Genomic DNA, 15,022 nt, shown 5'->3' on the forward strand with positions numbered 1-15,022 from the left:
AAGTCTCCAGCTGGTTGGTGGATCAGAGAGGCATTTAGAAGAAGCAAGCGGTCCAGTTTCCAGACTTTTTTGAAGCAGAAGTTCTCCTATTTCTATGGCTGCAGTTTCAGCCCAGGCAGCTCCCAGCACCAACATGGCCCAGTGTGAGTACAAGGCTAGCCAGCCTAAGGGAGAAAATCATGTGGGGGTGGGGTTCTTTAAAAGTTATATTTTTTGGGTGCTTGGTCTAGAGATAAGGTTCCCTGCCCCTAAAATCCCTAGTTTTTGACCCATAGCGTAGCTCCCACAGGCCATTTTTGGTGCTAAAATCAACTGCTGCAGTGGCCATTTTGGATTTCCTGATTTGAAAATAAAAGCCTCTGCCTAAAAACATTGATTTAGCTTAAAATTAAGTGGACTAGACTCCTCAGATTAGGATACATCAGATTCTTGCCATATTTGCATTAGATAGGGCTGACCATCTGCTTTATTTATTTTTATTTAATTATTTATATTCCACATATCCTACAATTCTATATGGATTACAAATTATTCAGGTACTCAAGCATTTTTTCCGATCAGTTCCGGTGGGCTCACATTCTATCTAATGGGGGAATTAAGTGACTTGCCCAGGGTCCCAAGGAACAGAATATTGGGGCTGTAGCTCTAACCACTCCACCACACACTCCTCTGCTTTGATATGAACTGAGGAGTTACAGGACAGCCTGGCGTGATGGAAGGTGGAGCGAAGAAAATGCTAATGAGGCGTTCTACACAGAATCTCACAGGAAGGGATTGACTACCCAAGAGTTCAGGAATGATGTGCCTATTTATTGGAAAGAAGATTATCAAGGTAAGTACCTAATCTTCCCTTCTTGAAGTTAACAGCTTTGACTGCAGCCACTAAAATAACTCTCTCTCCTCAGGTTTCTGTCATCTGACAATGCCAGATGATGATTTCCCAGAAGGATTCCAGTTTGACACAGATGATGTGAACTTTACTACTGATAACCTCTGCTTTGTGGGCTTGATCTCCATGATTGATCCTCCCCGTGCAGCTGTGCCAGATGCTGTTGGCAAGTGTCGAAGTGCTGGAATAAAAGTGAGTTTCTGATGACCCCTCTGTCCACTTCTAGAAGCATTACCGCCTGTTAAGCAAGCTGGTGCTGTAGCATTTTCTTCCTTATTTCCCCATCTGTCACCTTTTATAGGTCATCATGGTCACAGGGGACCACCCAATCACAGCTAAAGCCATTGCAAAGGGAGTAGGCATCATCTCAGAAGGCAATGAAACAGTAGAGGACATTGCTGCTCGCCTAAACATTCCTGTCAATCAAGTCAATCCCAGGTATAATTTAGCCTGAAAATTCTTCCTTCCTTTCAAGATTGCACTAGAAAATGTAAATATTGCATGCCATCTCAAGGCATGCAGGTTATCCTAGCCAAAAATTCAGGTTTCTGCAGTCCCCTTAATTTTTAAGTAAAAAAACAAAACTGCATTCCAAGCAAGTGTTCAGCCATGCCAGTCTTCTGTCAGAGGATAGTGACAGCTCTATTTAAGCCAGTCAAGTTAGTTCCGATCTGGTTTGAAATGTGCTGGGCTTTAGCGCACAGTTCAGCAGATATCCTATGCAAAAGCAGGCTTCCCCAACATGAGTAACTCAATATATAAATTGAACCTCTGCAAAAACATTCACTAACATGAGAGTACGCACTGGATGTTTACATGCACAGGTCTGTGCTAGTGGCATTGTTTTACTTACAAACTGGCACTAGTAGTCACATGTGCACACATCTTTGTGTATGCTATTTTATGCATAACATTTTACAACACCAATATTTGCACATATTCTGGTTTGTTCTGTGCATAGGTACAATTCAGGTGCTATATATATATATATATATTTGCATATCATCCCTTCCTCTCCTGGCATCCAGTCTATGAAATATATTTTTTGGTTCCATGAATCTCCACAGCATATCAGTTGGATTTAGCAACCTTCCCTCGGTGGGGGGGCATGCTCATATGCCAGCCCCAAGCAAGTGCTCTAGCTTCCTTTTTTTCTCTGCTCTACATCCCCTCTGCAGTATTATTGTGGTAATCCTTTGTTGACATCAGTGGGTGCACGTGGCAGGTTGTATGGCAGTTCTTGACAACTGGTCACATTTGCCTGCTCCTGCTGTGCTTAACCATACATGAAGCTTGGACCAGCTTCCTTATGTCAGGCCCTGCTTTTATACTTTGTGTGAAAGTATACGTGCACGTCGCTGCATAATTCCTGGGGTGCAAAGAATGATGGCACTTCTCTAATTTTTCATGTTTCTGATATTCACCAGGTCAAAGATTCCATATAATCAAATCCTTGTAAAATTGTGTTTGTGCATAAATTGTAGCAATTCTTTTGTGTATTTAATTTTTAAGCATAGAGGAGAAGAGGAATATATGCTCTCCAAATAAAGGTTAACTTGATTTATAATGCAATGTGTTCCTCCTCCATTCAGGGATGCAAAAGCCTGTGTAATTCATGGTACTGATTTGAAGGACATGACCTCTGAACAAATAGATGATATCCTGAAGCACCACACAGAGATTGTCTTTGCCAGGACATCTCCCCAGCAGAAGCTGATCATTGTGGAAGGCTGTCAGAGACAGGTATAGGGAGGGGGCAGATAGGATAGAAAAAACAGGAGTTTCTTTGGAATTGTAATTAACTTTTATGATTTAAATACAGCCGATCGGAAACCAACAAGTGTAGCATACATACATGGCAAAACTCATATTTCTCTTTGGTACAATGCTAATGATAAAACTCCCAATGCTTTATTACACTCCACTCCACCCCCAAAGACTGCAAAATACAGATTGGAACACCAACCAAAACTTACATATTCAAAGTCCCTAATCGGTTCTCCGTCCATTGTGCAAATGGGTCCCAAATTTTTGCAGAGGACCTTGGTTACATCTCAGGACAGTCAATTTAGACATACAACGAAACAAAGTAGCCAACACCTGCTGATGAGAGGGTCATTTTTTTAGCATCCAGCATGGAAACAACTCACAAGTTTAGCAGTGGTAACAATATGGGTTACTAACTTGTGGTATTTTCCAAGTAGATTAAGTGGTTTCATATTAAGCAGTCAAAGCCCATTGTTTTTATCACAGGGAATCGAAGAATGACCTAGAAGGGCTGAACCCTTGAATATGTCCTCCATACCATATATGGCTTTTCTCTCTCAAGCTCGCCAACATCTATCGGACATTTATTTTTGGATTTTATGCAAAACCTTAAGAAACTGCCTATATATGCTTGAACTCCTTATCTGAAAACAAGTGTATTTTTGGAGGGGGTTAGAAATATATGCAACTAACACAATCTATGATATCTAAAAATCAAATGTTTGGCAAGTTGAAACTGTAACAAAGCAGCTCCTGTCCTTGTGAGAGGATACCCAGCAACTTTCTTGACTGTGAGCCAGCTTCAAAATGATAAGGGAAGGAAAGGGATTTTGGATTTAGTTTGTGCCTCTTTTAGTTGTAGTTTAAGCCAAAGCAAGTTACATTCAGATACAGAAGGTATTTTCCTGTACTCAGGGCTTACAGTTCTAAGCCTATGCCTTAGGTAGTGACTTTCCCCCCTAAAGATCACAAGGAGCCACAATGGGATTTGAACCAGGCTTCCTTGGTTCTCAGCCTGCTATTCCACTTGTGCTGTCTGTGGATATCTGCTTAACTTTATATAGTCTGTATTTGAAAGGGGCATACACATGAACAGAGCAAGAATGAGACCTAGACAGTGCTCCCACTTAGTATGTAATTTAAGGAATACTGTTTGATTTGATTTATTTATAATCTGCCTTATACAAGGCGAAGTACATCAACACATTCATAAATAGACATAAATAACATTTCAATTATTTTAAGAAGATAAAAATGACAACACCAAATAACATAATCAGACTGACATATCAACAACCCCGACACACTTGGTTCTCACACATTTAAATTGGCATAAATGTGATAACTTACATTTTAGGAACTTTGATACCAGTTACAGCTGTATTTTATAACAAACATAAGTGCGTAAGTTCTCATATCCTCACCCGTTCTTTCTAAAGCAACACATATGTTGCAAGAATTCTGAGTGGTTAGTACTAGGAAACATTTCAAGATCCCTAAAAGTTGAAACATTGCAATAAAAATGAAGGCAGCATTCTTGATTCTTATGAACAAATCATAGATGATATGCTGAAGAACAACTGTATATCTAGACCAGGGGTGCCCACACTTTATGGGCTTGCGAGCTACTTTTATAATGACTAAGTCAAAATGATCTACCAACAATAAAATTTAAAAAAAACACAAAGCACACTGAAAGGCAGAGAAAATGTTAATTATTCATATTCCGGGTTTTTTCAAAGAGGTCACGGCAGATGACTCTATGCAAAGTCACCTCAGTAACAAAGTACAAAAATAGACAAATACTAAACCACAATAGTAGGTTTTAGCACAGGGAGTTACGCTGAATGCCTCGCGCTGCTCTCAATGCTTATAGGCTCCCTGCGCTAAAAAACGCTATTGCGGTTTAGTAAAAGGGAGCCATAGTGCAAAATTTAGACAGCAGATATAAATTCTCAAAACCGACACATTTTGATCACTAAATTGAAAATAAAATCATTTTTCTACCTTTGCTGTTTGGTGATTTCATGAGTCTCTGGTTGCACTTTCTTCTTCTGACTGTGCATCCAATCTTTCTTCCTTTCTTTCAGCCTCCTGTATGTTTCCTCTCCTCCAGACTTCATTCTCTCCCCCAACTTTTTCTTTCTGTCTCCCTGTTCCCCCTTCTTTCTATCTCCCTGTCTGCCCCCTTTCTTTCTTTCTCCATGCCCTCCCCCAATCCACTCGGTTTGCTGCCACCGCCGTCCCAAGCTTTCCCTACAGAAGCATCGCGCTGACCCACATTCCGCTCCCTGACGTCAATTCTGACGTAGGAGAGGAAGTTCCGGGCCAACAAGGCATTTCTCTTCATTCCATCCAGCCTGAGCCCCATCTCTCCTTGATCCAGCATTTCCCTTCTGTGTCTGTCAGAATTACCATTCCAGCTATTTTCCAGCATCACCCTTTTTTGTGTCCATCTCACCTATATCCCTATCTCACCACTTTTTCAGAATCTTCATTTGTCTCTGTCCTTGTCTTTACCCCATGTTCACCATTTGCCCTTCCAATGTCTTTATCTTCCCCCCCCACACACACTTTTTCAGCATTACTTCTATGTCTCTATTTCACCTCCTCTTCATGTCCCCTCTGTATCTCTATCCTTATTCAATAGGTCCTGCTTACCCTTTCTCTTCTTTGTGTCACTATCTCCATTTTCAGCTTTCCCCCCTTTTCCTTTGTTACTGCACCCTGTAGCCAGAATCTTTCCACCCTCCCTCCACTCTGGCCCAGCCCAGTATGAAATATTTCCTTTTGTTTCCCTCCCCTCTCTCTTTTTTTCTCTCTCTCTTCTCCTCCCTCACCCACGAGTCCTGCATCTGGCCCTCTCCCTTCTATCTGCACCTGGCAACACCCCCCTGCTCCGCAGCTCTCTTAAGCAACTCGTCAGCAGCGGTGATCAAGACAAGCTGCCGACATCGAGGCCTTCCCTCTACGAGTCCCGCCTTTGTGGAAAAAGGAAGTTGAAACAAGCGGGACTCGCAGAGGGTAGGCCCCGACATCAGAAGCTTGTGTCGATTGCTGCTGCTGAGTTGCCGAAGAGAGCTGCGAAGCAGGGGGTGTGGCCGGAAGCAGGTAGAAGGGAGAGGGAGATAGGAAGGCTGTAGAAGCTCCGGAGCATGACACCGACCCCAGCCAGGATGATTTCTTTTTCAGGCTGCTGCTGCCGCTGCCACGCTCCCCTCCCCCCCCCCCCCTGAAATGACAAAAACAGCCTAAAGTGGATGGTCGGCGTCTTTGACGTCGGGGAGAGGAAGGCTGATAGGCCCGGTAGATCGGGATGGGCTCTGCGATCGACTCACGTTGCCTTCCTAAGCTACCGGTCGATCGCGATCGACGTGTTGGGCACCCCTGATCTAGACCATCTGTCCTTATGACCAACTGATGCTTTTCTTTTTTGTTTGTAAATCTTTATTCGTTTTCATCTCTTACAACAAGTGTATAATAATCAATCAAAATAATTTTTAGAAATCACTTGACAATCTTACTTATAATCATTAAAGTATAAAAGAATCCCTTCCCACCCCACCCCACCCAATAACAATAAATCAATTATCAAATATCATATTTCCCAATCATACCCCACCTATATCTTATATAATAACAAGGTGTTTAAGGTGTCTGATCACTAGAATATGTAATCAATGGCCCCCAAATCTTTTTTAAAGTTATGATAATTTCCTTGCTGTATAGCAAGCACCCTCTCCATTTTATAAATATGACAAACTGAATTCCACCAAAAGGTATAATTAAGTTTAGTATAATCCTTCCAATTTCCAGTAATACGTTGAATGGCAACCCCCGTCAGTATTAATAAAAGTTTATTATTATTTGCTGATATTGGACTCTTAAATCTCATAGATGCTTTTCTTGTAGGGTGCCATTGTAGCTGTGACTGGTGATGGTGTGAATGACTCCCCTGCGTTGAAAAAGGCAGATATTGGTATTGCCATGGGCATTGCTGGCTCAGATGTCTCCAAACAGGCAGCTGATATGATCCTGCTAGATGACAATTTTGCCTCCATTGTAACTGGTGTAGAAGAAGGTGAGGGTTTCAATATGTCATTGAGCACATTTGTTTCTTGCCAAATGGATCTTGAGGTGTGAGTCATAAATGTCATAACTTATCTCTCACTTGGTAGTAAAGCTGCACAGAAATTGATAGTAAGCCCATTTTCCAGGCCTGCTGCAATGCCACACTCTTAGCTGATTTGACTTTAACCTTCCTCATGAATCTATGCAGTTTCCTGAATAGGAAGCAGTTCTGTCCATCCCGTACTCTCTTATTTTGTGAGTAGATATTTTTATCCTGTACTGTACCTACTATATTCAGCCTCATCACCTCATATGTTTTTTTAGCACAACTATTCTAAAGTACTCATAAAAGCTAGGAGAACCGACTTGAATTTCAAGTTTATTAAAAGTTTGAAATACCACCCTAAAGCAAAAACCTTCAGGGCAGTTTATATAAAAATTTAAAATGGCCTTAAATGTAGGCAGAGAGGTAGAAGATTGATTAAATAGAAAATTAGGGATAGAGTAAAATGGGAACTCCATTCAGTATAGGACAGGTGATAGTAAGCATTACAAGTGCTAGTGATGATATGCTAAAAAGCCAGTCTCGTACTGTAGCTGAGTCCATGCCCATCATACAAAATTCACAAAGGAAATTTATTGCTTTATAAGTTAAGCATGAGAAGCATATCTAAATAAGAGAGTTTTTAAGAATGGGTCAAATTAGGTGATAGGTTGAAATTGAATTTCAAGGAGTAACAGATTCCAGATTGTAGAGTTTATAACACTGAAAGTTCTGGTTTGAATTGAATCATAAATTGAAAAGATCTTTATTTTTATAATATCTTTAAAAGCCTTTTTCTTTATTGTCCCTCCAGACTGATGGGTTTATGCTCCTCTGCCAGCAGGTGGAGAGCCTTTTTCTTTATTGTCCCTCCAGACCGGCACAGACTGATGGGCTTATGCTCCTCTGCCAGCAGGTGAAGACTGAGAACACACTGAATTCTAACAGTACAAGTGGACTGTGTAGTCCCTCCTAGAATCGGTCTGTTCTTGGTCTCCAGTAGGTGGGGTGGTAAAGCCTGTGCAGTCATGTTCTATTTTTCTATGCCTTTCCTTAGGAACATTTGGAGAAGATAGGCAGGGGCTTTTTCTGGTCTTTTGTTGTCCGGACCGAGCTTGGGGCCCATGGGGTCCCGTTAAATCTCGGGGATGTCACACTCGGGCAGCACAGTCCCTCCCTCCATTCCCTCACCTCCCCAATTTTTATTTAGCAGTGCCTCAGCTGTATGCCTTGCCAGGGGGCAAAAACTACAGCTTGGAGAGCCAGCGAGATCTGCTTTAAATATTAAAGTTTAATTGGAAAAAAAAAAACCTAAGGTAGAGCCACTGAATTTTGCTAGTGCCGGTCTGAAGGGAAATTTCATTCATTAATTTTTCTCCCTTCTAACTACCGGCGGCTGTATTGAGCCTACCTCAAGCATTTCCAGGCTGAAGAAGTGCTCCTGCCGAGGTCTCAATGCAACCGGTGTGTGGTGGTTTTTTGTTTTGTTTTTTGTTTTTTTGCTCATGGCCGCACAAAGGGGGAATCCTCGTCGGGGTTGGCAGGTCTGGTGCCAGGAGGAGTTATTCCCTGGTGACCACGAAGAAGAAGTCGCTAGAGTGTTATGCCCAGGATTCCCCAACTGTCCACAGCTCTAGGGCTTCCCCAGCTGTCACAGCTGCTGCCGGCAGGAAGGCCCGGGATTCCCTGACTGCTGCATGTATTGAGGATTCCCTTTTCACGACTGGTTCTTTTCAGGCCTCTTAAGTAATTTTAATTTGGGGAAAGCCTTTTTCTGTGGGCCTTTCCTCTTTGGTAGGAAACTCTGTCATTTTAGCTGAGTCTTCAGTTGAGCACCCACCTAGATTAGAAAGGTAGGAACAGGTCCAGCAGGTCTCTTCCACTGCAGTTGAGTGGGATTCCATTCCTCAGGGGGAGAGGGGTCCCTGGATTTTGTGCTGGCTATGTACAAGGCGTGCTGCCTGCACATGGCTGGTAGCCCCTTGAACCCCCTGTGGTCTTGGCTTTGTCCGGGGAGTCCTCTTCTTCATTGCCAGCCCTTCCTTTGCCACCCCCACTTAAGCACCAGCTTCTGTCATTGGAAAACATGGCTTTCCTAGATGATGATTTATCTGATGAAGACCTGGGTCTCTGTGGGGACATGTAGGACCCTCGGTGGAGGCCGATGATGCGGGTCGCTGGGTATCTGAGCTGAGGAGGATACTTCAGTGGTGCACATTTTTCACTGGTATCTGAGCTGAGGAGGGTACTTCAGTGGTGCACATTTTTCACTGGGAAGAGCTGCAGGAGCTCATCAGGTATCCTTGGTGTTGTGTTTTGAGGATGATTCCAGAGAGGCTCCTCGGGTGGTGGATCCTCTTGTAGGGATTCAGACAGCTTCCCGTTCTTTCCCATTCATCAGTATCTCTGGGATATTGTGCACGCTTGGTGGAAGACCCTGGATGACCCTTTTTGGCTGGCACGGTCCATGTTCTGCTTGTTCCTTTTGGTCACTGGCAGTGGGTGCAGTGGTTTCGGCCATCACCAATAGGCATACTGTTCCTGTGGAAGGGGGTTCAGGCAGGGGGATAGAGTCTCTTCTTAGCAGAGCTTTCATGTTGTGGGTATGGTGGTCTGGTAGCCAGAGCCTATTTCTGGTGGGCTGAGCATGTAAAGAGATTTGACAAACTTTTTCTGGAAGGGTGTTCTATAACTGAGGACCCCCCACTGCAAAAACCCTTGAATAAATAGTTGACTTAACTATATGTTTTTTTGCCAGGTACGAGTGACCTGGATTGGCCACTGTGAAGACAGGCTACTGGGCTAAATGGACCATTGGTCTGACTCAGTAAGGCTATTATGTTCTCATGAGGCTTTGGTGTTGCATTGGCACTACTGCATTGTTTGCAGAAAATGGATTGCTCTATAGGAGGACCATGACTGACAATGGGAATTCCAGGACAACAGTGTCTTGTAGGGTAACAGGTTTGAGACATTCTAAATAAGATTACTGGATCCCAATCTGCATTCATAGCTTTGAGAGGGACACAAGCAGCTGTGACTATACCCGAGTTGCTATGTGTGGAACTATTTCAGAACAACTTGAAAGGGAAGACTGCACATAGCCTTATTAAACTTCTACATGCCCCCCACAAAAAAAAAATCCAATATGATCAGGGTGGTGACTCTCTTCAACTCATGACTGTGTGGTCTGTAGGCCACAAAGGTTGTCTATCTCCCTACTCTTCCTCTTCCCTGATCTGAAAGGAACCTTTGCTGCTTATTGATTTATTTTAATCTGAATGTTTAGAACTTTGACTACAGCTTCTGATGTTTTTGTTTTGTTTTGTTTTTTTACTCAGGTCGCCTAATTTTTGATAACCTGAAAAAGTCCATTGCTTACACTTTGACCAGTAACATCCCTGAGATTACACCTTTCCTGATCTTCATCATTGCCAACATTCCTCTACCCTTGGGAACAGTCACTATTCTGTGCATTGACTTGGGCACTGATATGGTAAGCACAAGCCTGCGCTTCAAGCTGTTCAAGCTTCTCAATAAGCTTTTAATCGTCAAGAAGCCAATATTTCAAAAGTGTAGGTCACACAAAGGCAGTGTAAATTAAGTTGTCATGGATATCTTTTGTATCCATGCATTTCCTTTTTTGGTCTGAGATCACTGAAAGTTCTACACTACCAAAATATCAATTGTGTAAAATATTGACACAGGCATGAGGCGCATAGACTGATTTTTTTTATTTTATTTTATTTTTTGCAAGAAGCCTAATAAATATTTTCTTGAATTACCAAGGTTCCTGCTATTTCGCTGGCTTATGAGCAAGCTGAAAGTGATATTATGAAAAGGCAACCTAGAAACCCCAAGACAGATAAATTGGTGAATGAAAGGCTGATCAGCATGGCATATGGGCAGATTGGTAAGTAGTATATCTCATCCTGCCCTATCCACAGGGGCTGATGTAAAAAGCTGTGGGTTTAAGAATGTACAACAGCAGTACATAGTAAGGCACAGTTTTTAAAAAATGGTGGCAGTAAACTAATGCCATGGAAGCTACTTTGTGGCATTTAAGAAAAATGTGTACAAGCAACCAGTGATGGCATGTACATGACTTTCTGCATCTGTTTTCTCAAAACATTGGTGTATTCACTATGAAAAAGAGAGGATTTTTTTTTTTACTGACGAGGAAGCTATCATCGCTGAGGTTAAATGAATATTAAGCACTACTACTAATTTCTGTAATGTTGCCAGATATATGCAGCATTGTGCATTTAAACACACACACACACCACCTTTTACAAAACCATAGCGTGGTTTTTAACACCGGCTGTGGCAATAACAACTCCGACGTTTATAGAATTATGAGTGTTGGAGCTGTTCCTGCAACGGCCAGCGCTAAAAACCGCACTACGGTTTTGTAAAAGGAGGGGGGTTTAAGTATTGACAATAGCGGCATTAATGTTTAGCCCACCAGCTTCTCCTCCCCATTGAACTTGGTGGATAATATATTAAGTATCCACCAAGTTCAATGGGGAGAAGCTGGTGGGCTGAATATATTTGAGAATGGGGAAAGATCCACTTGGTCTGCTATTTTTTTTTAGTGTAAGAGGTTGAGGAGCAGACTCGGTTGCTATATATTTTTGTATTGGGGGTTGGAAGAGAGTCTGACTTATTATCTACATCATCTGAGAGAAATAGGTGAATATTATACCTATCATTTGAATGTTCTTTCATTCTGTCTTATAGTTTTGTACTGACATTTATCAAATATATGTTTATCCTAGGACAAGCAGACAGCATATTCTCACGTGGGTGACATCATCCACTGAGCCCATTATGGACAGTGAAAAGTGAACTGTGGTTTTAATAACTAAGTACGTAAAAATTGTCTGATTTTTTGTATGTTTGTAAAAGTTTTTTAATTATTATTGTACAACGCTTAGTATCTTAGGATAAGCGTTCAATCAAATACTTGAAGAAATCCAGAGCTTTCAGACAGTCCACTACCGTGCATGCGGGAGTGCCTTCCCACCCAAGTACTCATGGTATCTCGTTCTTCATTTTCCGCGGAGCGAAGAAGTTGTGCTTCTGTGAGCTGCGTGTATTTTCTGTGTGCCTTCCTTGTGTGTATTTTTTCTTCATTTATTCTTCAGTCCATTTTTATTTTAACTTTGTGACAAAAAAAATAAAATACTGTATTTTTTTTGCACTATGAGGCACACCTGAACATAAGATGCACCTAGGTTTAGAGGAGGGAAAACAAGGGAAAAAACCCATTCTGAACCAAAGTGTGTATTATTTAATAAAATATACCAGGCTCTGCACCTAGCCCCCTTCACTCCCTGCCAGGCTCTGCACCCAGCCCCCTGCCCTACCAGTGCTGTACCCAGTCTCCTGCCCTACCAGGCTCTGCCCCCTGCCCTCCCTGCCACGCTTTGCACATTGTCGTCCCCTTCCCTTCCAGGCTCTGCACCCAGCTCCCTTCCCTCCATGCCCTACCAAGCTCTGCACCATGTCCCCCCCTCCCTGCCATGCTCTGTACCCTGTCACTCCTCTGGTGGTCTAGTGGAAGGCCGGGACAGGGCACAGGGCAGGTCTAGTGGTAGGCAGGCAGGCAGCCCCCTGGTAGGTAGGCAGGCGGGCCCCTCCTTCGCTGGATGGATGCCTCCTCATCTCTTGCAGCCAGCGGCACACAAGGCAGGAGTGCGCTTTTTGCGCTCCTGCCTGGCCCCGTGCCGCTCACTAAATGGCTGCCAGGCAGGAGCGCGAAAAGTTTGCTCCTGCCTTGTGCTCCGCTGGCTGCAAGAGATGAGGAAGCAGCCATCCAGCAAGGGAGGGACAGGAGCGCGAAAAGCTCCTGCCGATACAGCGCTGGACAACCGGAATTTAATTTTTTATTTTTTTTAAAGTACCCCCCGGGGGGGGAGGTATATTCGCTCCATAAGACGCACAGACATTGCTATCCTTTTTTTTTTTTTTGAGGGGGTGGAGGGAGTGCATCTTATAGAATGAAAAATACAATTATATATTTTTCTTTTCTTTTCATTTTTTCCCCCTTTTTCCTCTTGAGGGCAGGGATCGACAATTACATTTAATGGTTTTTCTATTGTCTTTTAAAATTTAGTTTGATTTTTGCCAATCAGGTGTTCCCGTCCATGTCGAAACCACTGACTGGCTTTAAGAAGTGCTGTTGGTGTCAGCGATATATTTCTATTACTGACCCGCATAGCTGGTATATCCAGTGTTTGGGACCTGTACACCTCATAGATTCCTGCATTCATTGTTCCATTCTTCAAAAGCGTACACTTAAAGCTCAGAAGATTCAACAGGAGAAATTGTTCAGTCCCAGTATGCCTGATAAATCTTTCTCATCAGTACCATTGGTTTCTGCATTGGCTTCGGCGTTGACATAGGAATCTGTGAAACCTGTTGAAGCCATCTACTTCCAAGCCAGTGTTGCAGGCCAAGCCTCCACATTGATGTTCTTCTGTATCTGAGTTATCTCTTATGGGGCATGCATCCTCTTTGAGGTCTCCCACCCCCAGACGACCTGCAGTACTATTGATGCTCGCTCAGTCTCAGGTATCAGTACATGATGTTTGAGCCCAGGTCGATGACTTCTTCTGCAGAATTTAATAGTATATTTAAACTAATCTCCATGCCAGTGTTGGCACCGACCTCATCGATACCAACCCAGCCTGAATGTAGTTCTCATGGGGCACAGGGTACCACTTCGGAGGTTGCTTCTAAACGTCGCTCTGCTTCGCATCAACATTCTCAGTCATTGTCTTATGTTCATCTACAGAGAGTCGGTCTGTTTCTCAATGACATCGACACTCAATATAAGCATCAGCAATCGTCGTCTTTGGAACATTGAGCATCATTGAAGCATTGACATACATCTAAACATTGAAATTCTGCTTCGAGGCATTGACGTTCATCTCATTGAGATTCTGCATCGATGCATTGAAGATTGTCTTCGGACCATAAGGACAATTCATCAAGACATTGGCATTCTTTGTTGAGACATCGGCATTCTTCATCTAAACGTTGATGTTCTTTTTCAAAGTACACTTCTTCAAAGCATTCATTGAGATGGCATTTTTTCATCAATATAAGAGCTCTGTACCAACGACATAAAGAATCCATGAATTTAGATCAGGACTCGGACTTAATATCAGATCAGTGGTTCAGAGTTGGGGTGGGGAGATTTATCAGCTCCTGAATCTTATGGAATAGCTTCTGAAGCATCTCCCCTACCACCTAGGAAAAGATCTCCTCCAGAAAAGTCTCTCTTTTACCAAGTACATCAGACAGTTGGGAAAAGAGCTTCCTGTAAAATTAGAAGCAGCTATGGAGCCTAGAGCTGAATTGTTAGAGGCTTTAGATTATGATGAATCTCCTAAACAGCTTTTGAAATTGCCTCTTCATTCTCTATTGAAAGAGTCTCTTCTAAAGAATTGGGATATCTCACTGACAGTAACCATGGCTCCCAGGAAGTTGAATTCTCTGTATAGAATTATTCCTTGTCCAGGATTTGATAGACAACTTCAACATCAGTCGTTGTTGGTAGAGTCCACTCTAAAGAAAACATCTAGTAGAAGAGTTCACGCCACAGCCACTCCAGGACGTTTCTATCAAAACTTGATGTTAGCCAATAAGAGTTTGAATTATAATTTTTTATGTCTTTATCTTAAACAATTAGTAAAGAAAATAACCGACTTTGAGCAGTATATTCCACCAGCTCAGTTATCTGACTAAACATATTGCCCATGCTTTATCTCAAATGAGAAAATATATTGCTCATACCTCATTTGCCTTTTAATTAATATCAAGAGCTTCGTCTATGGCCATAGCTATGAAGCGTTTGGCATGGTTATGGATTTTTGGTATGGATCTTAATCTTCAGGACCAATATGCTAATATTCCATGCCTTGGGGAAGAGCTTTTTGGTGAGAAGGTGGAGTCTGCTACACAGAAATTGACTCAACACAAACAGAATTGGAACACTCTCAATAAAACCAAGAGAATTCAATCTAACAAACCTGTTCAGAAGTAGACTTCCTCTTATAAAAGATGTTATATTACTACTTCTTCCTCATCGCAACCATCTACGTCTCAGAGGCCGTCTCAGTCTTTTTGACCTGCTTCTAGAGAGCATAGCCAAATTAACACCTTTAAAGCCACATCCTCTTCACATCAGAGGTCATCTTCTAGCTTTTTAAAAAAAACGTTGGACTCTCATTACCACTGATACC

The 15,022-nt window shown here is 42.5% G+C and overlaps 1 protein-coding gene across 3 annotated transcripts in view; it reads left to right on the forward strand.

Annotated features, from left to right (window-relative positions):
* ATP1A1 (ATPase Na+/K+ transporting subunit alpha 1) overlaps positions 1-15,022 on the forward strand; it is a 216,375-nt gene that overhangs the window by 179,170 nt on the left and 22,183 nt on the right. For all 3 annotated transcript variants that reach the window (XM_033940421.1, XM_033940422.1, XM_033940424.1), the window contains exons 13-18: positions 906-1,081; positions 1,191-1,327; positions 2,482-2,632; positions 6,569-6,737; positions 10,112-10,266; positions 10,560-10,683. In XM_033940421.1, coding sequence (XP_033796312.1) covers positions 906-1,081; positions 1,191-1,327; positions 2,482-2,632; positions 6,569-6,737; positions 10,112-10,266; positions 10,560-10,683 — 912 coding nt within the window. The remainder of the gene's footprint in view (positions 1-905; positions 1,082-1,190; positions 1,328-2,481; positions 2,633-6,568; positions 6,738-10,111; positions 10,267-10,559; positions 10,684-15,022) is intronic.

Source organism: Geotrypetes seraphini, chromosome 4 (genome assembly GCF_902459505.1).
Source record: "Geotrypetes seraphini chromosome 4, aGeoSer1.1, whole genome shotgun sequence".
NCBI lineage: Eukaryota > Metazoa > Chordata > Amphibia > Gymnophiona > Dermophiidae > Geotrypetes > Geotrypetes seraphini.